We start from the raw sequence: 25,387 nt of genomic DNA, 5'->3' as shown, positions 1-25,387 counted from the left end.
TCACAAACAAGGACAAGTCTGCTGTCAGCAGGGCGGCATATCAGAATCAGCTTTATTGGCCATCTATGCATACACATACAAGGAATATCACTCCGGTGTTTCTGTTGCTCTCAACGTACATGCACAGAAATAGACAAACAAAAAACAAGGACAACAAAGTAGAATAGAGGTCAGTATAAACATTTAACTACTATGTACAGTAATAAATTATATATACACAAAAGCATATATACGAACATAAAACAAAAATGACAATGAAATGGAGGTAGTAGTGCAGTATGATTAAATATTCATCAGGGTGACGGCCAGTTGAAAGAAGCCGTTCTGGTGGTTTTGGCCTACAGTGCTCCGTAGCGCCTACCGGAGGGGGCAGTTGGGACTGGTTGGGTCCGGGGTGCAAAGGGTCTGCACTGATGTTTCCTAACTGGACAAGTCCTGGATGGAGGGACGGCTGGCACCAATGACTTTCTCTGAAGACCTAACAGTCCGTTGTCGTCTGTTCCTTTTCCTGTTTGGTGGCCGATCCAAACCAGACCGAGAATGGACGGGATGATAGTGGAGTAAAACTGAATCAGCAACTCCAGAGGCAGATTGAACTTCCTGAGCTGGCGCAGCAGGTCAGACTGAACAGACCGTCTGGGCCTTCCTGATCTTCAGTCTGTGAAAGAGGGGACTCACATCCTCGTTGCTTTCATTATTATGCAGATGATACTCCACTATATCGCTATTATATCTTTTGATCAAGCCGGACAAAACCAACCAGTTTGCTACACTTCAAGCATGTCATAAAAACCTGGATGACCTGCAACTTCCTGAGACAACACTGAAGTTGTAGGACACCTCTGAAATCAATTATCTACTGATATAGTTTCTCTATATCAGAAACTATATGTTGATTGTACTATGTTGCTATGTTCATTGCCCTAACGTCCAGCACCACTGTAAATAATCTGCGTTATCTTTGATCAGGACTTGTCCTTTAACTTCCATGTAAAACAAATCTCAAGGACCACCTTTTTCACCTAAGTAACATTTTAAAAAATCAGTCACATCCTGTCTCAAAGCAAGACTTTAGTTCACGCGTGTTTTACTTCTAGACTAGATTACTGCAATTCCTTATTATCAGACTGCTCTTGTAAGTCTCTTAAATCTCTCCAGTTGATCCAGAATGCTGCAGCTCGTGTACTCACAAAAACTAAGAAAAGAGATCACATTACTCCTGTATTAGCTGCTCTGCACTGGCTCCCTGTACATTTTAAATCCTTCTCCTCAGCTACAAAGCCTTGATTGGTGATGCACCATCATACCTTAAGGAGCTTCTAGTACCATATTATCCCAGGAGTAAACAGAGTCTTTGTGCTTTCTCGACTCACAGGTTTCCATTCCAACTATTATTAGTTGCATTTATAATAGTATTGCCAATAACATCAATGCTTTTATTGTCATTATTCTCCTATATCCACTTTTTCTGTTATTTTTGGTCATGCATTGAATGTGTTGGAACTCTGTTATGTTGTTCATTCTGTACACATGACATATATTGTAGTTCTGTCCATCCTGATTAAGGGATCCTCCTCTGTTGCTCTCCCTCAGGTTTCTTCCCCTTTTCTCCTCGTTAAAGGTTTCTTTTGGGGGAGTTTTTCCTGAACTGATGTGAAGGTCCCGGGACAGAGGATGTCATATGTGTATAAATTGTAAAGCCCTCTGAGGCATGTCCTCACAAAAACCGATGTAGATGTCACAGTGTCAGTGAGTTTGTGTGTGTGTGTGTGTGTGTGTGTGTGTGTGTGTGTGTGCGTGTGTCTGTGAGTGTGCGTGTGTGTGCGTGCGTGCATGTGTGTCTTGTAGCACTTCACTAACACGGCCTGAGGTGGGTTGTAAACACCGACCAGAATAATATAGCTGAGAAGGAATGGAAGACAAAAAGTGTTGCGAGGTAACACAAATGTATTGGGGGAGAATGCAACATGTATTGCGAGTCAAAGTCATATACTGTGTGTGTAAGGTAATGCAAAAATCACCCTGCAGTCAAGCCAGTCCGCAAGGTTTTTTTTTTCGGTACAAAGATAGATAGATAGACACTACTTTTGCAGTTAATGGGATAATGACATACAGAAACAGAAGTTTATATTTCTGTTTTTTACTACAGACAATTGTGTCCAGCGTGTTTACCTTTTTGTTCACCAGTTTGACACAAACACCTGTGTGGTATTTATGAAAAAAAAGTCCCCTCCAGGCCAATTCTAAGATTTACATTTACCTCCAACGTCAACAAACACGGACTTGACGACGATAACGAGCGTGCCAAGATGTCAAAGAAAGGATGAGCACCGTCTCTTTACATGTCAATCATTATGTCAAATCTAATAAGAATATGTTTTGGATGCAGTTACAAGTTGGATCATGTGTAGCAAGGTTTCTCTGCTTTGTTCCCACTTGAAATAACCTAAATCATAAATCAAATACAGAGAGTATCTAGAAATGAGGAGAACAAGCCATGGAAAAACAGAGTGGGTGGACATAAAATGGAAAGGAGGAGTTCTGACACATCCAACTCAGCAGGATGCCAATACCTGTGGGGTTGTCATCATCATGGTAAGTGATTTGTAATGTCACTTAATTCATAAGATATATAATGTATTTCTATCATAGTTTAGTTCACAGTTGTTATCTGTAAATTACGTCTGTGTCCTCTAAACTCAGTTTTACCATGTGCAATTATATTTTGCTATATAATAATAAGATAAATTACTGCATAAGACTGGTTTGTGTCACAGTTCAGCTCCATCACTCTCATCTGTCCACTCTACTTCACCTACTCCCTCTGGTATATAAGCCCCAGCTTCACTCATTCCCTGCCTGATCGTTCTCTGTGTTAGGCCAGACCATCCAGCACTTCTCCCTATCTTTTAAAAATAATTGTATTTCATATGCAACATTTTTGTTCTATAAGAATTAACTTCAATATTACAGTTTTTCCTTTTTGCTGAAGACGTTCAGCTAATGCATGACAATGGGCTGAAGCTGTACATTTGCCCACCCCTGTGTATTTTAATAAATTGCTGATGTTGGTGTTACTAATTATTAGTGTTATACTTTTGGATTTCAGTGTTTGAGTTTGACAATAACTGTGCTATGTGTTCCATGGCAAAGCCTCCTGGATCTGGGCCTCAAGTGTCAAATTGTGTGAGTGGTTTATTTGTGTCTGTGTGCTTGCTTTTGTTAATGCAGTGTCACAATCAGCTTTAAGGTTTAGAGGTGGACAAACGGTTTTGCCTTTAACTCAGAGATGGAAGCAAGTATATGTGAAAGCTGGATCTGTAGATAGAGAGGAATATAAATTCTAACCTGTGAAGTTGAGTATTTAGATAAATTGACAGATTGACAGTGAACTAGATATCTTCAATATTGCTAAAGATGAAATTTAAAAATTATGTAGTTCAATAATGGGAAACATTTGTTTAAAACACTGAAAGGTCTAATTGTGTAAAAACTCTCCAAAAAACTAATCTTTGATTTCTACCGTTTCATTTTTTAGATCCAATGTTTACACTGCAAGAAATGGTTCCACGAACAATGTCTGGACATTAAAGGCCTGAAGAGCTGGGCAGGCAGCTGGTATTGCAGTTTGTGCCCTTAAATTCCCAGTCTGCCTTGATTGTGTGCATTTCTTCATTGCCTCCAATCACATTTGTTTTGCTCTCAATAAAAGTAAGGTTATTGTGTAATCTAAAACTTTACACTTGTTATTTATTCCTCTATTTTGCATCCCCAAAAGAAATGTGTTAAGTTGTTTTCTTACTATTTTGTTTACATATTTTGTCATTTATTTATTTATTCTATTTTGAACATCCAAAAGATATCTCGTAGTGTTAAAGTGTTTTTTTCTTACGATTTAACTTTCTATTGTATTTATTAATCCATTTGAACCTCGAAAAGATATGTTGTAGTGCTACGTTATTATTGGGATATTTCTATATAATTTCCTGATTTTTTCATTTATTCATTAATCTTTTTTGCACCTATATGTCGTAATGCTCTTATTATTATTATTATTTAGTATTTCTTGTATTTATTTTCGTCATTTATTTTTCATATATTTTGCACCTTTAAAAAAATGTTGTAGTGCTATTTTAGTATGGTTATATTTCTATTTAATTTACTTTTTCAAAATATATTGTGACACTACTTAAATACATTGTACTCTACTGTGATGGATCATTTATACACACCTGAAAGTTACACCCCTTTTCAAAGAAACACAACAACTAATCATGAGTAGACAATGTACGGCTAGAGTCTAGAGACAGTATCTAAACTAGTCTAAACCAGTTTCTGTTTCTGCAAAGTAAATACATTTCTCCCTAACATAATGTATCAATTCTTATAAAAAGTTAGTGTGGCAGAATCATAGAAAACGGCTCTCTCAAGCACATTGCAATTTGTTCTTATCTGTGTTCTTTTCTATGGCAGGCCGTCTCAAGACAGAGGCCTCATTGTCTTCTCTGGCCCTGTGACCCAAGTCACTTCTGCTTTTAGACATCAACCAATTCTCTAAACAAATTATGCTCTACCTTTGTAACATAAGCAATGCTACATTTTACCATCACACTACCCAACCCTGTTTTGAATTAAAAGAATTATTTAAAAAAACTGAAAGTCCCTCTATTAAACTATACATTAAAAATGTGCTCAATAATTACTTTGGTGTGATTCAGTAGTGTTTTGCGAAAACATAAAGCAGAAATTGTAAAGAATGCAAGGAAACAACACATTAAATACCACTAAAACATTTAAGGTTTCCGACGAGTAAATCATCACATTGACATACTCCACTTCTTATTGGTGTCATTGTAATATTGTGAGAATATAACAAACAGAGTGAAGCCAGATATGGAAATAATTAATCTGTTATTGAATACGGCATCACATTGAAAAACCTGACTTAAATGTCCTGCAAGAGGTAATAGTTTGTGACAATGGCCTGTTTCCTTTTAAATCTAATCTGAAATGAGGTAAATTGGTTCATGAAATGTGCTGTGAAATTAGTTCATGAAGGAGATTTTGAAGGGCTTTTATTTTGTAATCATACACCAGAATGTCTTGATTGTCTCTTAGGGACATCTTGAGGTAGACTATTAATTTGTAACTATGCACCATTTCCCTTTAAATCTAGTCTGAAATAGACACATTTGCTCAGGAATGTGATTTCCTAGAGCTTTTATTTTGAAATTTAAATAGAATGACCCCCAATCAGAAGAATTACCTTCCTTTTTTTCAATTCATCATTCATAAAATTCAGGACTTTTCATGTATTCATAACGGCGTATTTCCTGACTATCACATTCACCGGAAGTTTGCTCTTATTTTGAAGTCAGTTTTTACAGGCTCGTACAGTAAAGCCGAGTAAATACGCGTACCGAAAAACACGTGTTGTTTTCCGAGGTGGAGGCTGGCTTGACCGCAGTAGGGAGAATGCGACATGTATTGTGAGTCAAGGACATAGACTGTGGGTGTAAGGTAATGCACAAATCACCCCATTGATAAGTGTAAAGTCACACTATGTCAGTTTAACCATGTTGCAGTAAAATATATACATACTGCATGTGAGATATTAAAGAGAATGTATCAACATGTTGGGTTATGTGCAGACTTTATATAACGAGTTGTGAGGTAACGATCATGTAAGGTAAAGGCTGACAGAGGGAAAAGTCCTTTTCCGGATGTCGAGTCATGACATGTGATCAATCCCGCTGCTGTGATTGGCTGAGAGGCGCTGATTCTATATGTAGGACTACGGTTTCAGTGCAGTATCGACACTTCACGATGCTCTTCAATAAGGTACGTATCGTTAAAATAACTTAAATTCGCCATCATATTGTCATGGCTTTAGTAAATGAAAGATCTGTGTCCACCTGGCCTACATTTTTACATTACATATGCATATCGTTCGGGAGTTTTTATATAACTTACTCGCCAGTAGCGAGTAGTCACCTTAATGTTAGCATTAGCATGAGCTACCACGTTGGCGGTGGACAAGTCACGTTGCTACATGGAAGCTCTTAAAGTGATCCTGAGACTAATACGTTATTTTAAATCAAGTCCGGCACATTTAACATAACTTGTGAAAGTTATAACTATGACGAACGTCAAGTTAACTAAGGCGCATCTTCTATACACGTGCTTAAAGGGCCACCGTATAATTTTGAGGGCCCGACATTTCCATACCGCGTGTGGGGGCATTTTAAAGCACTAGGTGCAACACATGGTCTATCAAACTTCTGAAAAGTTTTTAGTTAAATTAATCCGTAACACAGTTCACCATGATCGTTATTCAATTAACTGATATGCAGGCACCATTAAGCTGAGAAGGGACCATACAATTGCTTGAGCGAAATGATGAATCAAATTGAATCCATAATTAAAATTGCGGACAACCCCTTTACCTTGGAGAACTGATTGCTCAAGCATAGAACATGTCGTAATGAGTGTCCCGATAGTTGTCCAACGATCTTAACACCTGGTTATTTTTCTTTTTTCAAGACAGTGTCCCGGCCTTCATTCAATAGGCCTCGGAGTTGGCCTACAACAAGATGTCATCCAGCAACGCGCATACACCACTTCTCTAAATTGAGAAAACTAAAAAGACCGGTGTTCACAAAGAGGTAAAGTTAGCAGCATATGACCAATCGCAAATAAGACTACTGTCAGCAGGGCTGCATATTGGAATCAGAATCAGCTTTATTGGCCATTTATATGTACACATACAAGGAATTTGACTCTGGTTTTTCCATTGCTATCAACGTACATGCACAGAAATAGACAAATAAACAAAACAAGGACAACAAAGTAGAATAGAGGTCAGCATAAACCTTAAACTACCATGTACAATTTTTAATTTTTTTAATTTATTTATTTAATAACATAAAACACGACAACCATGACATGAAGGTAATAGTCCAGTATGATTACATGGTCTATTCCGTTCAGTAGAATATCAAACTTCTGAAAAGTTGAGTTAAATTAATCCGTAACACAGTTCACCATGATCGTTATTCAATTAACTGATATGCAGGCACCATTAAGCTGAGAAGGGACCATACAATTGCTTGAGCGAAATGATGAATCAAATGGAATCCATAATTAAAATTGCGGACAACCCCTTTACCTTGGAGAACTGATTGCTCAAGCAGAAAACATGTCGTAATGAGTGTCCCGATAGTTGTCCAACGATTTTAACACCTGGTTATATTTTTTTCATTTACTCAGGTATCTCAAGGGATAACTGGCATAAGCGCCGCAAGACCGGCAGTAAACACAAGCCCTACCACAAGAAGAGGAAGTATGAGCTTGGACGCCCTCCTTCAAACACAAAAGTATGTAAAAGTGTTTAACTGCTCTAAAAAGACTTGCTTTTATGTAGCGTGGTTGATGAAAACATGACCTTAGGTATGTCTTTTTGAACCGTCTTGGTTCAAAGCTCTAGACTTACCAATGTTAGGACTGGTCATAGTTACGCTGACACGCTTCAATATATGTGCACATTACTGTTTTCCGTGAGCCATCTGAGTTATATCTCTACACCACCTCAAATTGTACCCATACTAAAGTGTGTTGTGTCTATTTCTCTAGATTGGACCTCGTCGCATCCACACGGTGAGGGTCCGTGGTGGGAACAAGAAGTATCGTGCTCTGAGGCTGGATGTCGGTAACTTCTCATGGGGCTCTGAATGTAAGTTAATTTAAAATTATGTTAGATGTTACACATGTCTTTCTATGATGATACCTTTGTCCAGTTCTGCTACAGAATATAAATGGTGATAATTAGACACCTGAGAAAGACTTTTGTCCTATGTTTCACAACAAACTGGGGGAGCATTTGCTGTTACTAATGGCTTTTGTTTGTGTATACAGGCTGCACACGCAAGACCAGGATCATTGATGTGGTCTACAATGCCTCCAACAACGAGCTGGTCAGAACCAAGACCCTGGTGAAGAACTGCATCGTCCTCATCGACAGCCTTCCCTCTTGGAGGAGCAGTTCCAGCAGGGAAAACTGCTTGGTAAGTCTCAACATGTGCAATAGTAGCTAACCGTAAAACATATTTTACTGTAGTTCTGCATCATCTAACAGGTTTCACCTTTGCTCTGTCACTTTGTCTCCATGGGGTTATTTTCAAAGAAATTTAATTTACTCTATTATTTAAAATGGTTGCCTCTGGCTTGTGATTTTATACCGTTAATAAACGTGCCGCCAAGTCAGATGCTGATTAATTTCTTTACGGCTCAAAAGCTTTCGTCACATATCTTGTAATATCTGTTATAGTAATTTTTTGGTTGGACTTTTAAATGCACACTTTTCATGGCCTGTGTTACAAGTGCTGTCGGTTCTGGTGCACGTCTTTCTATGAAGATAACCATGTCCAGTTCTGCTACTGAATGACTGTGATGATAATAGTGACTCTGAGAAAGACCTGTTGCCTTAATGAATGTCTGCTCCAGCGTTAATAAACACTGTCTGGGGCCTGTTGTGTGGCAGACATGACTATTTGTACTGGAGTGCCTCCATGTGTGGATTTGAATATCTGAGAATGCAGCCGGGCAACTATAGACTAACAAAGACCCCAAAACATACACGTCTTTTTTACAATATTTAGATTCGCACACTATTTCCTTAATATTTCTATAGTTCATCTACCTCATCACTGATCATTCTTTTCCTCTTCCCTCCTGCAGCTTGCATCGCCTCCAGACCTGGCCAGTGCGGCAGAGCAGACGGCTACATCCTCGAGGGAAAGGAGCTTGAGTTCTACCTGAGGAAGATCAAGGCCAAGAAGGGCAAATGGATGTACAGCTGTTTGATACTTCAATAAAATCCAAACGCCCCAAACTGTCTGCCACTGATTTACTGTTTATTGGTAATGAGAAACTCCCTTAATTAATTGGCAGGGCTTGAGGACATGATGCCTCCTGAAAAATATGTGTAATGTTCAATGGTTCACGACTTGATGGCAAAGAATAAATGCATGCAAGAGCTGTTAAGTTTAATATTACACATGACTAGATGTCAATGGTAGGAGGCGGAGTGTCTAATGGAAGATGAAATGCACAATTTAGTCTAAATTAGTGAGTTATGTGTTGGATCTCCTGAGATTAAATTTAGTTGGTCCAAAGAAATAATGAGTTTCATTGCAAAGAAGGAAATTAATTGAAATAGAATACACTGAATTGGATCCTCCCTCAGTACAGTTGTGAGAGGTCAGGGGGTGTATGTGGTTGTTTAATGTCAGAGCAGTCTTGTTGGGAGACTCATTTGAGAACCATCTCCTGCATATCTCTCCACACTGAGGGTCTTTTTCCAACTCTTCAGTGTAGCTCCTCTTTGTTAGCCTAATCTCCTTTTGTCAGTTTGTTTCTGGCCTGGTTATACAGGACCCTGTCCCCACTTCTGTAGACCTCTTCCATGGCCTGACAAAGTTGCTTGAGTTTTGCAGTATACCATTAAATTCAGTTTATTTTGTATAGCCCAATATCACAAATTACAAATTTGCCTCAGAGGGCTTTACAATCTGTACACATACGACATCCCTGTCCCATGACCTCACAAAAACCAATGTAGATGTCAGTGTCAGTGAGCCCATCAGGTCTGTAGCAGCAGCTTCAAAAACACTTGGTGCAGGCCTGCAACTCCAGCGTTGCCAGGTTGGTCCATCTCCTCAGTCTTGACCCCAGATTTTAGTTTCTGCCGGTCGGTTGGGAGAAGATGAACCAGACAATGATCAGAGCGTTCCAAAGCTGCAGAGGGGACTCAGAGATGGTCGTCCTTTATCACAGTGTAGCAGTGGTCCAGTGGGGTTTTGTCCCTGGTGGTCCACTTAATAATATGCTAGTTCTTTTTCTGAGGTTTGCTCTAGTAAAGTCCCCAAGAACAATGAGCATAGTGTGGTTAGCACCTCACTAACACGGCCTGAGGTGGATTGAAACACCGACCAGATAATACAGCTGAGAGGGCTTGAGAGAGAATGCGAGTCAAGGTCATAGTTATACACAAATCACCCCATGGATAAACAAAGTGTAAAGTCACAATATGTCAGTTTAACCACGTTGCAGTAACATATATACATACTTGAATCCACTGCATGTGAGAGACATATTTATCAATATTGTTTGAGGTAACTATCATGTAATCTGGCTATCTAGGGGAAAGGTGATTGTCCGGATGACGAGCCACGACATGTGATCAATCCCGCTGCAGTGATTGGCTGAGAGGCGCTGACTCTATATGTAGGACAAAGGTTTCAGTGCAGTCTGTGTATGCGGCTCGTGCAGTATCGACACTTCACGATGCTCTTCAATAAGGTACGTGTCGTTTAAATAGCTTCAATTCACCTTCATATTGTCATAGCTTTAGTAAATGAAAGGTTTGTGTCCATCTGGCCTACATGTTTACATTACATATACATTTGATTTCGAGTAAACGCCGTGGGCTTCGCTAACTACGTAACAGCTCTCTGCTTTCCATAACGCATCTTAAGACGCATGTTCAAATAACTAGTTATAGCTTGAAGCTGAAATTAATCGCAAAGCAAAAATTACGAAACATGAAATGGCAGCCGTAGTTTCAGTAGTGGTAGCAGTAGTCGTATGTGCAGTGTTGTCAGTTCGTGGTGCAACACACTCAGTTCGGATCATCACAAAAGAAAAAAAGGAGCGTTACACTTTTAGAGATTCCTGATCACGTTTTTTTAATTGCAGATCATTTCCTGTTGGATAGAAGTACAGTTGCAGCTTAAGAAATGGTTTAATATTTGTTTAACTGGAAAATGCCTTCACTTGAGAACTAAATGTTAAAGTGATCGCTGTGTTTTTAAGACATGGTATTTATTTATAATGTTCTAATGCTTAGCTCTGTGAATGCAATTGTGAAGCACCGGAGACGCAAACTGGGGGTAATTTAATGTTTTACTAACTTGACTTATTGCAGTAAAATCAGGTGTGTTGTAGATGTTTGGTGTGCTGCTCATTTCCCTCTCCATCCACAGGTTTTCCAAGCCAGTGTGCGATCTGGGATCTGGGTGCAGAGATGCAGTTCTGCTGCAGCCCACGTTGAAGCATCTCACGCAGGCCAACCAGCAAACCTCGGCTTCTCTTTTGGTAAGTAGGACTGAGGAACCGTTGCATCATTTTCAAAGGATACCGTCACATTTTGTCATACCTGCCCATATGTATAATAAATCATTGGTCTCTGTAATTGTTCCTCCTGTCTGTATTGGCTTCGCCCAACAGAGCTGACCGATGAGCAAAAGGAGTTCCAACAGCTAGCGAGGAAGTTTGCACGTGAAGAGATCGTCCCTGCTGCGGCTGCTTATGACAGGAGTGGTGAAGTGAGTACAGCACCAAGATTAGGTGGCAGTTCATGTATAGAGCATTATTAAATAAAGCTTGACTTGATACGTTTACTGACAAAGGCTTTGAAATGTTATCGTACTATGTATTTTCTGTCTGACTCACTTAGTGACGTTTTGGGCACATGCCCCAATAGGTCAGAAGTAAAGTTCATTAATACATAGCTTTTTATGTTGTTAATGTCTTATTTTTCTCTTATGAGAGTTTATTAAACACATTCTTACCTCTCACATTCTTACCTCTCAGAATGTGTTTATTAAACACATTCGTACCTCTCAGCTAGAATGAGAATGTGTCTTCAAATTTAGTCTAAAAAAGTTTTAAAAACTCTTAAACATCATTTATACCTCATGTTGCAGTATCCTATGCCCATCATCAAAAAAGCATGGGAGCTTGGTCTGATGAACGGTCACATTCCACAGGAATATGGTATGTTGTTTTCTTGCTCATTGTCTTTTTTTAGGCCGCACACATCCTGACACGTCTTTTTTTGCGTCAATTTAGTTTATAGATGATGACCTAACCAGTAGCCACACTTTGCTCTGTGAAATTGCATCACAGTGTGTGTTAATACAGGTTTTTTTTTATATCAGTGGAAACAATTTTATTTCATGCTAGTTGGCTGACGTTATGTTTGTCTCTTATGTTTTCAGGTGGAATGGGCTTGTCAATCTTTAATAACTGCCTTGTCACAGAAGAGTTGGCTTATGGCTGCACCGGAGTCCAGACTGCTATTGAGGCGAACTCTCTGGGAGTAAGTTGTCGTATATTAGTGTTGCTAGCATTTCATTTGCATTTCACTAGTTCCTAAAAAGTTGCTTTGTTTAAATCGCAACAAATGTCCATGTTGTGAAGCTGTAGTCTCTCCATTTCTTTCCAGTCGTACATTTCAAACCTCATCATTTTCTACAATCAATATTTCCAAAGTGTGCGTCATTCATAACAATATTAATAATAACAGTGGTTGTGGCTCAGTTAAAAATAAAGTTATATCTGTTTCTCCACATAGCAAATGCCTGTTATTCTAGCTGGCAGTGACGCACAGAAGACTAAATACCTGGGAAGGATGACCGAGGAGCCTCTGATGTGTGTGAGTATTGTGGACGACAGTGAAAATTAACAATGAGCATATTTGCTCAAGGAGGGACTTTACTGGAGTATATCTCCTAACGTTCTTTTCTGCTCATCTAATCCTTTTACTAATGACTGCATTACAAGCTTAATGCTACCAAGACTAGTACTCTATGTTCAAATAGGCTTAATGTATCAAATATATATAATAATGGTGTACTTCCCGAGCACGTGCACCTGGTGTTTGAAATCAAGTTATTTGCATCATGACGTGTTGAATAGTAGAGCTGCAATGATTAGTAGATTGATTGATTAGTCATATGAGTCAACGACTGTTTTGATAATTCTTTCAGTATTTGATGGCTCCAGGTTCTCAGATGTAACTGTCTTTCTAGAAATAAAAGCACCACATGGATCCTTGTGAAGGCAGGAACATGAGCGCTGACATATTACATTACATTTCATTTAGCCAACGCTTTTATCCAAAGCGATTACAATCATACACCGTAGACGCAATTGTCTTGCTCAATGACACATCATAGTACTACTTTATTACCTTGAGCTGTTGACACAAGCCCAAATAATCAATAATGTGGTGTGATGTGTTTTCGGCAGGCGTACTGTGTGACGGAGCCTGGAGCGGGCTCTGATGTAGCCGGCATCAAGACCCGAGCTGTGAAGATGGGCGACGAATATGTTGTTAACGGGCAGAAGATGTGGATCACCAATGGAGGGAAAGCCAACTGGTATGTACTCACTACCATTGTTCTTATTCTACAACATATACTCAGTCGGCACTTTGGTTTGTGATGCTGTTTTGATCAAACGAAAACTTCACATCATGTAGGACGAATGCAGGACTTTTGTATGCGAGCGCATTAGTTTTCACTATGTGGGCCTAATAACCTGGCAACTGAGTTTTTATATTTACATATCTTAAAGATAATGAGTACAAGAACATCTGATGTTGCTCTGAATTTGTATACCTCTTTTAAACTCCTAGGTACTTCCTCCTGGCCCGCACTAACCCAGATCCTAAATGTTCAGCCGGCAAGGCTTTCACTGGCTTCATTGTGGATGCCGACACTCCAGGAGTTCAAATAGGAAGGAAGGTGAGATGAAGCTAGTTTAGTGTTAAAATCAGTATTTTTCTTGGAGGTTAGAAACATTGTAACAAATGTAGTTTGTTACAATTTTGTTTGTTACAATTTTATATATGTATATTTATTTATTTATTTATTTGAAATGTACGACTGGAAAGAAATGGAGAGACTACAGCTTCACAACATGGACATTTGTTGCGATTTTAAACAAAGCAACTTTTTAGGAACTAGTGAAATGCAAATGAAACGCTAGCAACACTAATATACGACAACTTACTCCCAGAGAGTTCGCCTCAATAGCAGTCTGGACTCCGGTGCAGCCATAAGCCAACTCTTCTGTGACAAGGCAGTTATTAAAGATTGACAAGCCCATTCCACCTGAAAACATAAGAGACAAACATAACGTCAGCCAACTTGCATGAAATAAAATGTGTGTATGTGTATATATATATATATATATATATATATATATAAAATAATCATTTTATGACTGACCAAGCTTCAATTGCAATCTCTTAGAGCGCTTTAAAGAACATTTTCTTTCATATCTCTATGTAACTATACATCTTATTACATGTGTGCTCCCAACATTTGCAATCACAAAATATGTGTATTACATCACAGTGTGTATATTTAGCTACCATTTCACAATTGATGCGTAAAAAGTCAGTCAGGTTTATTTGAAACTTTGAGCTTAGAGGGCCATTTTCTTCTCCCTGTTGGGTGCATTATGAACTCCACTTTTAGATCAGTGCGGTATACTGATGATGACACCATGATGAGATAATAATTGATAGGAAAACTGTGTGTCACCGCAAGATAACATGTGTTTGTTTTGTGCTCGTAGGAGATGAACATGGGTCAGAGGTGCTCTGATACCCGAGGCATCACCTTTGAGGATGTGAGGATACCGAAGGAAAACGTCCTGATTGCAGAGGGATCTGGCTTCAAGATTGCCATGGGTGCTTTTGACAACACCAGGCCACCAGTAAGTCTTCTATCTGTAACTGAATAGTAGTTGGACATTTGTAACGCCATGTATTAGTGCCTCGTGTGTCAAAAGAACAGTTTTATTGTTATTAAAAAAAAAAAAATTCTATTTATCAGAGTTTATTTACTAAATATTTTAATGGATCAAAAGTACAAAATAATATTTGATCAGTGTCAAGAAAATACCATATGCAAAATACAAAAAACACCAGTTTGGCCATTCACATCCTTAAAAGAGTTTGCATAATCAGCAGTTTTTCTTACATTTCTATTATATAACATGTTATGAGCTCCTTTCCACAGCAGGACCGTGGTATCAGGGAACTCTAGTCAACAGTGTCTAATCGCAGCAGAAAGTGCAACCTTTGGATATGTGTGGACATGCGGAAATGTGTTTAAACTGATCCACTTTGCTCCAATATTTTCCCTTTAAAAAAAAAAAAAAAAAAAAAATCTGTAAAAATGAATGTTGCTTGTCCACAGATTATTAACTAGTGCACTTTATACATCACAAAATGAAAGGGAATTTACCCACAGCTCCAAATATCAGATGCTCTATTGCGGCAACCAAACATATTTGTGCTCTTAGACATTACAAATGAAACGCCCATGATTTAATTGTATTAGTCACTGAAGATTTGTGTCTGTGATGTTACTAATGTATTTAATGCAATGCAGGTGGCAGCAGGAGCAACCGGCCTGGCACAGAGGGCCCTTGAAGAAGCTACCATGTATGCACTAGAGAGGAAGACCTTTGGCAAAGCTATTGCTGAGGTTTGTTTGCTTATTTCTTTGATCAGCAGAAACACACATGTTTATGTGGTACACAGGTGTGCCCAATTTTTGAGTGTCATTACTGTAAATACCATGATAACTCTGCTGTACAGTGTTTATAGTGTCTCCTCCTGTTTCACAGCACCAGGCCGTGTCCTTCCTCCTGGCTGAGATGGCGATGAAGGTGGAGCTGGCCAGGATGGCGTACCAGCGCTCTGCCTGGGAAGTGGACCAGGGCCGCAAAAACACCTACTATGCCTCCATCGCCAAAGCATTCGCTGGAGACATCGCCAATCAGGTGGCTTCTGATGCCGTTCAGATATTCGGAGGCAACGGCTTCAACAGCGAATACCCGGTGGAGAAGCTGATGAGAGACGCCAAGATCTACCAGGTACGTGGTGATGTTGTGCATCCTGATCTCAGCGAACAGAGATTTGGTCACAACTTGTTTTCTTGATTTTATTTTTATTTTTTTCTTCCCTTTTCTTTAATATCCCTTGTAGATCTACGAGGGCACAGCTCAAATCCAAAGACTAATTATTGCCCGAGAACACCTGGGAAGATACAAGAAGTGAACTCTGCACACCTGACATGTCCTCATTCAAATGTAATGTTTTCACATATTACATGTGTTCCTGGAAATAGATCTGCCTACATAGTTGGAAAATATTGTTTGGTTAGAAATAGTAAAGAATATTCTATTTCTATGATTGTTTGCCTTAACAGCATTCAGATTTTCGATCTGATGCAGACCCTGAATTGGTCGACTGCTTTCAAATCAGAGAACATCAATGAGACCTATCCCATTTTAAAAGTGTGTTCCAAATGCAGCTCAGCTCAGAACGGTGGCCTTATTTTATGACTTGTGTTGAGGAACACCACATTCAGACAAAAGATGACATGACCGTGTTCTGTCAGGCTACACCATCTGAAGGTTGTAAATAAATGCTGCCAGGCACAAAACACTGCTGCTTTTGATAGCAGTCTGGACATAAATCTGTTAATTTGGTGATATGACTGTTTTTTTTGTCTGTTTGAGGGAAACCAATTAAATCTATCTGTACAAAACTGTAAAAATGCATGTTGTCTGAAAATGTTTTATTTCTGATTTTAGAAAATAAGGTCCTTAACAGTTCTTTGTTCTAGATAGTGAATTACATCCATTGTCTCCTGGTCGGATGATTAAAATATATTCTATGTGTAATGGAAGATTTCTATGTTTGATCGGGAGAAGACCGAGTCTTCAGAAGAAACAAAGTTGTCTTTATTAGCCTGCAGGCGGAAGGACGTTCCTCAGTCACATCTTAGTGAGCTTTGGAAGGCACCCCCAATGATTCTCCATTCTACAACAGTATTTATGCATACAGAGAGTAACGCCCTCATACATTATCTTAGAAAACATCTGGTCTGTCTTTGCGCGCTTATTTCCTCCCAGTTGAGATATTTTGCCCGGCCCCCCTGCCTTGTCGCGTCTGACGATGAATCCTTTACGGTTTGGGAAATAGCACGAAAAAGATCAGGAAGTAGGTTGCTGAGTCAGAACTGTTTAAGCAAGACTGAAGACTTTCCACTAAATGCACATATTGTGCAGCTACCCTCATCCGAGGGTGTGGCAAGTCAAGAAACACGAAAGGTGCAACTATGTGAGGCTGTCAGGTTGCTCAAGCTTCCAACAAGTCCTCAACAACCTCAAATGAAGAACTAAGATCACGAAAATGATGAAACATAAGGTATGTTATAGGAGGAGCTTCTGTTCGCTCTAACTCAAGGTAGAGCTGGATTGGGTGCTCCTGCCATAATTAAAAGACTGGATATCATGCAAGCTAAAGCCCTGAGAATAGGTAGTGGGTCGCAATACTCCAATACTTAAGTTTTTGACAGAATTCGCAGAGATGCTCTTGTCGTGAACCGGGCCGCACGGCCATGACAACAAAGGGGGATACACACAAGCAAGTAGTTAACAAAGGGTTTTATTTAACTTAGCATAACATTACTTAGGTAGAATAAACAGCGGCGGAAATGAGTGCAAAGTGTGTATGTGTGTGTGATATGTTGTGTAGTGTCAGGTCAAAACATACTCTTCTACAACCAGCCAAACGGGGTCTCAGGACAGAGCGAGATCCAGAGTGCCTTTTAATTAACAGCAGCACTGGCACGCAAGGCCCAGGTGTTACCAGTGCTGCTGATTACCTCAGGTGTTTCCACTCTCCTGATGACCCTTGGCCACGCCCACATGCAGGGACACGAGCCAGTGGTAGAGAGGGTCACAGAAAGTACAAGAGGTGAACTTGGATTTCAATAATTGATGAACAGAACACCCGGATGGGAAATGGGAAATAATGACTTGCTTCAAAAGAGAAAACTGTTCAGATACTTGGGAGCAACTGGAGAAAAATATGTGTACTCTGTGCGCTTTAACCAGGCCTAAAATTAAGAATCTGATAGAATATCTGCACACAATTTAGTGAAATTCATTTTTCTAAAATTAAATTAATACAAATTTCAAAACCTGTTTTTTCATTCATTCCTATTTTACTTGAAACGAGAGAATACTTATTAATGAATTATTAGATTATGTATTCCTTTAATTCAATTAGAAACTGAAAATCAATATTCGTTAGATATTATTCAATGTAGCTTTCTTTATTTAATTTGACAGTCAGTTGTTGACTACATGCAGATGTTAATACAACTATGTTCCACAATACATTAATATAATCAGAGTCCTGGGTTTCCTCAACATGAAGAGAGGGACGGGTTTAAGGGAAGGACAAGTCATACCAGGGAGGATACATCATTATAGTATAATGCAGTACAGACATTCATAGCAAGTTTACACTGTGTAAAGACAACATGATAATGAGACACATCATTCGCACTAACCCTGAAATACTGTTAAGCAAATAATTTAGCAAACAGTAGAGGGCAGCAAAACACCCTACCGCGTCTAGTCTGCCGAATCCCAAAAAAAGAAGAAGAAGAAGAAGAAGCCTGATCATGCGAACACTTTCAGAATGGTAACCGGTGTCATGTTGTTATTGTTATAGTTATTCAGTGAAGTTTAAGATAACATTATAGCCGAAGTAGAGGGACATGTCCGCTTGTCTTCATTCTATACAACTGTGGCGCCACAGTTGAGCGGTATTGTGTGAAAGCAGCTAATTGTAGTAAAGTCGAAATGTAGCTTAGCATCAGTAGCATGTAGCTCGTTGATAATCATTCTCAATTGCGTTAGCTAGTTAGCTCCATGCTACAGGTTTACTCAGCGACATTAGGGGAGTTGTAATTGCGTCTCAAACAAGGTCAGTCCAGAATTAGTTTTATGTTTTAAATATGTTGATGTGTTTTAATGTCAGGGTACCCAAGTGAAAGATGTCATCATTAAGCCTGAGGCTCCCAGCACACTGCAGCTGGACAAACATGCAGATTACATCGCTGCCTACGGCTCCAAAAAGGATGACTATGTGAGTAAACATCCATCTTATGTGTTACTTCCACTTAACTACTTCCGTGTACTTTTACCCTCGGAATGTTGTCATTGTTTTGAGACAATTGCAGGGAAACAGTTTGAGGGGTGTTCGAAGCCAGGTTCATATTTACATTTTGTGGAACACCTGAAACCAATTCCTCACCCTCGGTACACCAGGGGGAAAACAAAATTACACAGCATGTTCTCTTCTTTTATGTGTCATATTTTACCAAAAATGTTGTCCCTGCCAACAACACCACCATTCCTCACTGTAACCAAAATCCAAATGAATGCATGGTGGCTAGATGATGGGTGTTACCTAGTATTGGCAGTGCAATTGAAATGTAGAAAACTTAAGGACCCTTTTGCTATGTTCAACACACTTTACAATGTCTTAAATGCTATCTGTGTGAACAAAAAAATGTTGTAACTTTAAATATCTGTTGGATATGGCTCCTGCTATATTTTTTTCTTTGCTGTAGAATTAATTCTGTTTTCTGCATATAAACCCTGCCTATGTTGTACACATGGGCCTTTACTGCGTTAATTATTAAAACAATTAGGAATTTCCTATTTAATGCAAATACACTTGTTTAAATGAATAAACAAAGGGAACACCTGTTTCCATAGGCTGTACAGTAAACGGGTCCTGCTCTCCTGTTGATTCGTGGCTTGTTTGTGTTTGTCCAGGAGTACACGCTGTCAGAGTACCTGAGGATGAGCGGCATCTACTGGGGGCTGACTGTGATGGACCTGATGGGGCAGCTCCCCCGGATGAACCGCCAGGAGATCATAGACTTTATCAAAGCCTGTCAGCATGAGTGTGGAGGCCTCAGCGCTAGCATTGGACACGACCCCCACCTGCTCTACACCCTAAGCGCCGTCCAGGTGACTCCATGAAATCTGACTGATTTATTCTTGTTTTCTCATCAACATTTGTGCTGCCAGAGGTTAGAATTGTTGCAGACTAGAAAGACATGAATACTTTGCTGTAATTTGAGGTTGAGATGTCCTCTCGAGGCTTTAATAATACAAATGGGCAGATGCACATTATTATTATTATTATTATTATTATTATAGTGTTGAAGACTGTACAGCCTCATTATTTGTAGTTTTTAAGATCGTTTCTCCTGAAGGGTCTTAAAGCGATGTTTGTGATGTGTCTGTTATCTTGCGGTTTGTCTTATCTGACTTTGGTTTTCATAATTTTTTTAATTTCTTCCTCAGATCCTTTGTTTGTATGACAATGTGGATGCGCTTGATGTGGACAAAGTGGTGGAGTACATTAAAGGGCTGCAGCAGGAAAATGGCTCATTTGCAGGGGACAAATGGGGTGAGCACTAGGGATGGGCGGATGAAGCCTTTTGAAGCATTGAGGCTTTCTTCTTATTTGTATCGAAAAGGATTCAAAGCTTCACTTTGAAGAAAAACAGCGACATCTGGCGGCAGACTGAAATTAAAGCAGCCGTTGACAGTGTGTCAAAGCACTAGCACACCTCAATGTTGCAATCTCACATTTCTGCAGTAAAAGTTAATTAAAGCTGCGTGTTCATTCACAGATTTGATGTTATATACATCGATGTTGTTTTTTTACATTGCAATAAAACTAAATGCTGGTCAATAATATGAAACAACGTGTTCGTGATGGGATTCGATCCCCCCACTCAGAACGGTTTATCATGGGTGTGTTACCCACTAGACTATAGAGGAACACTTGTAATGTAGTTCATTTTTGTATAATATTAAGGCCTTAAAGTTGTATGCCAACATATTTATATATAGTATTTGTCCTTTTTATAGTTTATATTGGTGAGGCAAGATGTCATAGAAGTGGCTGTGGAACGGGCTTATGAACATGGGCATGTCAATCTCTCTCAAACCCCACATTGTTGATTGACACTCAGGCATCATATGTAGCAGAGTTAGGCGCCAAAACGTTCAAGCTGTCAAACGTGTCAAACCAATGAAATGCTTCGTGAAGCACCAGTGACGTTCAAAGCTTCGGACGTCATCAGTCACCTGACCTTTTGTCATATGATACAAGCTCCGACACTTTGAGTCGGCTCACGGCGGTTCAGTAGACTGACACAAGCTTCGGAGCGCTGGTATCGTTTGCCCATCTCTAGTGAGCACCCCATAAATGAGTGAATGCAAGGCATACAAGAAGTTTAGTACAGGTGATAAAATGATAGGCAATGCCAGCCCACAATTTGATTCCTTTTCAAATATATTTTAACAAATATACAATTTAAATAATTATTAGCATTTATCTTGCAGCTGATATCGCAGTAAAACAATATTGTAGTTCTCATTTATTTAGATTATAGTTTGCTTTAAATATTGGTATACAGTTGTGTTTTTACAATGAATGGCTATGCTTTGTCGTTACAGGAGAAATAGACACAAGATTTTCTTTCTGTGCTGTTGCTACACTTGCATTACTGGTATGTATGTCATGTTCAGTTTTTCTTATGTATTTCAACACTGTCACACTTTGTAATCTGAAGATGACACACTTTCTTCCTAGGGCAAGATGGACTCAATAAATGTTGACAAAGCTGTAGAGTTTGTCTTGTCCTGTATGAACTTTGACGGAGGTTTTGGCTGCAGACCTGGTTCAGAGTCTCATGCTGGTCAGGTGAGTCCACCTCTGTACTCATGTAGTGCAAGAGGTGTGCTGTGGGAGTTTCACTTTTCTTTCATTTATTTTTTCAACAAAAGCTGCAACATCTGAAGATCTAACTTTAAGAACTTGCGTGTTAAATTGCTAGTCCCAATATAAAAGTTATCAAACAGATGAAGTATTGTTCACAAGTCACACGTGTGGGCTGCTCTTGTTTGACTCCTAACCCCCGACACTAACAAAATTAAATGTTCACCCTCTGAAAGGTGACTGGTTATGTTCACACTCCTCTTGGGCTTTGACATGTGTTAAAGTCCTTCTCAATTATAACCTTGAAGGTCTTTTCCCTTCTGTCTGTCAGATATACTGCTGCTCTGGCTTCCTGTCGCTCACAGGGCAGCTTCACCAGGTGAACGCTGACCTGCTGGGCTGGTGGCTCTGCGAGAGGCAGCTGCCGTCCGGAGGCCTCAATGGACGACCGGAGAAGGTTTGCGCTCTCCAGATGCTTCACTGGGAAATCAAATGCCTCCTTGTCATTTAAAAACTTTTATCAAATCGGACTAGATTGATTCCTAAAGTAGCTCTGCTAACTCTTATTTCCTCACTGTCTGGAATTTATTTTGAAAGTTGTGGGTTCACCAAACTACAAGTTTCTTCACATTGGAAGAGTTAAAACTGCACCTATCTAGTCTAAAAGTATTTAAAGTGTTCTACGTTAGTACAAAGGTATTTCAGCTAACACTTAAATCAGATTAAGTTCCAATGCTGATTGAGCTCTGGCTTCTTTGTCTCGTTCAGCTTCCAGATGTTTGCTACTCGTGGTGGGTTTTGGCATCGCTGAAAATCATTGGTCGGATCCACTGGATCGACAAGGCCAAGCTGCGATCGTTTATTCTAGCTTGTCAAGATGAGGAGACCGGAGGCTTTGCCGACAGGCCGGGAGACATGGTGAGCTGTCAAACACAACAAACTCCTGCATCCTGCAACAGAAGCTGGAAACGTATTAGACCTTTTCACAAAATCCTGTCTCCTCTTTCATCTTATGTAAGCGTGTCTGCACCTCCATGATTCTTGTCTCATATATTTTTCAACCAGTGAAAAGGTATGAGATCAAAGTTATCTTGCAGTAGATTCGCACATAATTTAAGTACTAGGAGGTTTTAGATCAGATTAGATTCCACGTTATTGCCCATGACCAGAGTGCAAGAGACTGAGACAACGAAATGTAAACTCCATCAGCTGAAACCGCAATCAAAAATAGATCACATTACCTGCATTTTATGAATCATGCAAATACATTGTTGTTCAATTTCACTGTAGCTATTTTATATATACTCTACCACGGTGAGTGTGAGGTGTTGATGTTGGCTTTTGAAGCTTGTTAAGGAGTGGGAGACGACACCAGTTTTCTGACTTTCCGTGCACATTGCCCTGAGTTTGACTTTGTCTACTATATGATGCACATCCTCATTCAATCGTTTATAACTGTCCTTAGGTATTATGTTATAGTGTGTCATTACAAGCCCAGATAATGGAGCATGACATGCAACTCCTTTCTGTATTTGTATCTATTATTCTTATTGAAGCTCCCACCTTCTTGCAGGTGGATCCTTTCCACACTCTGTTTGGAATCGCAGGGCTCTCCCTCCTCGGAGACGAACAGATCAAGCCAGTTAATCCGGTCCTCTGCATGCCGGAGGATGTCCTTCAGAGGCGTGACCTGCAGCCTGACCTCCTCAGCTAGCCCTCTGTCATCATCCCCCACACACCCACACACACTCGTACACAGCTGCCCTGCTGAACAACCCCACTCCCACGGCTGGATGTCGGGAGCAGAGAGCGGAGCACCACACATCTTAGTGTTAGCTACAGACACATTCTAGATGCAGGATTTGGTCTCTGCTCACGAAGGACAAGTCACTTTTGTTGTTTTTACTTCGAGAGGACGGTTTGGAAAAAATGTTTTGAAGTGTGACCATCTTTGCAAAAACCTGAAATCTATTAGACAACGTTTCTTAGCTTTTGCACACATGTTATTCATGCGGGTGAATGATAAAGGAATATTCAATATGATTGTGAACAGATTGTGGATTGAAACGGATAAGCAATAGCACGTTTGCTCTGATTTCAATGTGTTGGGGCTTAAGACACTTGACTGGTTTGAAGACGCCACATCTTTTTTGTTTTGTTGGCAGGATTTGCCTTTTTCCCCGCACCCACTGTTTCAAATAAAAATAACTTCCCTTTATGAAACGTGAGCATGTGAAGGGCAAACTCGTGCCAAGGATATTTAACATCTTATCCACAGTCACAGCTACACTATTTATTTAAATCCATGTTACTCAGCTATGTTGTCATGCAGCTGTGGGCAACGGGTTTAGATTACCCCCAAACTAAGTGTAAAACAATCCTGACATATTTCAGTCTTAAGTTTTGATTCTCAAGCTTTGTTTTAGCTATACTAATTTGGTAAAAATAAAAAAAATTCTTTCAGGAATAAATGAGAATAATGCTGCACTCTTGTCTTACTAAATGCAAAAGTTATCTGTCGTTTGATAACTGTTCATGACAATATAACAGAAGGTAAATAAATCACATGTTGAATCTATTAGTTCTCAGGTTGTCCCCAATTTAAGTGATGTATATATATTGATTGTAAGCCTATAATGTAATGATATGTAATACAGCACAGCTCTAAAGGAACTGTCCTGGTTAGAGATTAAAATCTTAAAAACAACTTGTTGAACTATTAGGTCTTGTTGTGTTGGGAGGCAGTTATCCGAAAAGCTTCTTACTGTTGGCAACTTTGTGTGTGTGTATATTAATGTAACTTATTTTTTAAATCTTGACTGGCAATACATGTTTGGTTTCCTCTCAACAGGGATTCGGGGGTTGTTGTTTTTTGCAATAAATAAGATTGCAGCATTTTTAGGTGGCAGATGCCCATGCTTCAGTATTTTTATGATCTTATCTAGTGAATAAAAATGAGGGAATCTAACCCAGTTCATTTTGGTCACTGGATATCACCAGAACACTCACTGATAAATCTTGTTGGACAACAAAAAGCATCTGCTCAAATAGTGGATTAAACTGTTTGTAAAATGCACGTCTTTTGTTGAGAAATGGCGACTTAGTGAGTGGAAATAACTAAAAGGATTTCTGTTGTAACGTTTCCTGTTTGTAACACGTATTGGGAGTCAACGTGTGAGAAGAAAAAGGCTGGATTTATTGGTACAGAGTAATGCAGACATTTATAAAATTATATTTTAATGCGCTCCTCAGTTACATATGCTATTCATCATTCTCATATCATTTAAGGCCAGTCGCTGACATAATAGTTTTAAATATGCTTCGAAACTGCAAAGTCAAGCGCCCTGATTGTGGGGAAACAACAGTAGTACGCATGCTCAGAAGTGGTGTTGCCCCACCCTAATTTGATTGGCTGATTGACGAGCACTGTTGTCATTGGCTCAGAGTTGGCTAAATTAGTCCGTCTTTTAAAGAAGGCTGGAGCTGTGGGCTCCATGCGCATTATCTTCTGACCTTCAGCACACATGAAGCGAGCAGTTGAACAGCAAACTGAGAACAGGTGTCCAAAGTAGCTAACGCTCGCTATTTGTGACTCCACCATTATTTCTACATTAACCGATAATGTGTGCGCGCGTGTGTGTGTTTGTGAGGGAGATTGGTGTCGTGGAAAGTTTTAAATAATCATCCGAATGTAAAATGTACAGATACTTTTTACGCGATGCCTTTACCTCGTCCCATGTCGGGATTCTTTCTACAAAATTCCATTTCAATTCGCCTCTGTGTGTGTCTGGTTGAGTCGAGTCCACTAGGTGGCAGCCTAATCTTTAGAAATATATTCATTTTCTCACCAATGATATTTGTGAGAATCTGCCGAGATTATGGGTTGTTTGTGATGTGGTTGCAAGCAAAACACTTATTTTT

The 25,387-nt window shown here is 39.5% G+C and overlaps 3 protein-coding genes and 2 non-coding genes across 5 annotated transcripts; all 5 read left to right on the top strand.

Moving 5' to 3' along the window:
* The first annotated feature begins 2,481 nt into the window (after positions 1-2,481).
* Positions 2,482-8,890, top strand: LOC117746354 (40S ribosomal protein S8-like). Its single transcript, XM_034555417.1, is given in 7 exon segments — positions 2,482-2,595; positions 2,778-2,874; positions 7,270-7,376; positions 7,633-7,732; positions 7,915-8,025; positions 8,028-8,063; positions 8,737-8,890. Coding segments are annotated over 7 exon segments (702 nt in total). The 3' UTR covers positions 8,874-8,890.
* Positions 7,422-7,528, top strand: LOC117747132. Its single transcript, XR_004611383.1, has one exon. It is a non-coding gene; the product is annotated as a small nucleolar RNA SNORD46 (small nucleolar RNA).
* LOC117747140 lies at positions 8,403-8,471 on the top strand. Its single transcript, XR_004611391.1, has one exon. It is a non-coding gene; the product is annotated as a small nucleolar RNA SNORD38 (small nucleolar RNA).
* Positions 8,891-10,243: 1,353 nt separating the features above from the next.
* Positions 10,244-16,425, top strand: LOC117746008 (medium-chain specific acyl-CoA dehydrogenase, mitochondrial-like). The gene is made up of 12 exons (XM_034554742.1): positions 10,244-10,359; positions 11,043-11,154; positions 11,287-11,384; positions 11,766-11,835; positions 12,060-12,160; positions 12,416-12,496; positions 13,093-13,223; positions 13,481-13,589; positions 14,428-14,568; positions 15,249-15,344; positions 15,487-15,735; positions 15,848-16,425. The coding sequence occupies exons 1-12, from the start codon at positions 10,315-10,317 to the stop codon at positions 15,917-15,919; spliced, it is 1,305 nt and encodes a 434-aa protein (XP_034410633.1). The 5' UTR covers positions 10,244-10,314; the 3' UTR covers positions 15,920-16,425.
* Positions 16,426-18,250: 1,825 nt separating this feature from the next.
* On the top strand, positions 18,251-24,363 carry LOC117746826 (geranylgeranyl transferase type-2 subunit beta). The gene is made up of 9 exons (XM_034556137.1): positions 18,251-18,361; positions 18,701-18,808; positions 19,504-19,701; positions 20,041-20,146; positions 21,205-21,257; positions 21,341-21,451; positions 21,798-21,923; positions 22,235-22,384; positions 23,040-24,363. Exons 1-9 carry the CDS (start codon positions 18,359-18,361, stop codon positions 23,178-23,180), a joined length of 996 nt encoding a protein of 331 aa, XP_034412028.1. The 5' UTR covers positions 18,251-18,358; the 3' UTR covers positions 23,181-24,363.
* The last annotated feature ends 1,024 nt before the right edge of the window (positions 24,364-25,387 follow it).

The sequence above is a fragment of the Cyclopterus lumpus genome, chromosome 17 (assembly GCF_009769545.1).
Source record: "Cyclopterus lumpus isolate fCycLum1 chromosome 17, fCycLum1.pri, whole genome shotgun sequence".
In the NCBI taxonomy this organism is placed as follows: Eukaryota; Metazoa; Chordata; class Actinopteri; order Perciformes; family Cyclopteridae; genus Cyclopterus; species Cyclopterus lumpus.
The sequence above is the reverse complement of the archived record's forward strand: the minus strand, read 5'-3'. Positions and strand labels throughout refer to the sequence as shown.

What these genes read in the sequence shown, in the direction of transcription:
- LOC117746008 (XM_034554742.1), top strand. Translation starts at nt 10,315, where the DNA reads ATGCGGCTCGTGCAGTATCGACACTTCACGATGCTCTTCAATAAG. An exon ending in TCACGATGCTCTTCAATAAG is followed by an intron (nt 10,360 to 11,042) that starts GTACGTGTCGTT and finishes CTCCATCCACAG; the next exon opens with GTTTTCCAAGCCAGTGTGCG. An exon ending in GAGTTCAAATAGGAAGGAAG is followed by an intron (nt 13,590 to 14,427) that starts GTGAGATGAAGC and finishes TTGTGCTCGTAG; the next exon opens with GAGATGAACATGGGTCAGAG.
- LOC117746826 (XM_034556137.1), top strand. An exon ending in ATTTGCAGGGGACAAATGGG is followed by an intron (nt 20,147 to 21,204) that starts GTGAGCACTAGG and finishes TTGTCGTTACAG; the next exon opens with GAGAAATAGACACAAGATTT. An exon ending in CCGACAGGCCGGGAGACATG is followed by an intron (nt 22,385 to 23,039) that starts GTGAGCTGTCAA and finishes ACCTTCTTGCAG; the next exon opens with GTGGATCCTTTCCACACTCT.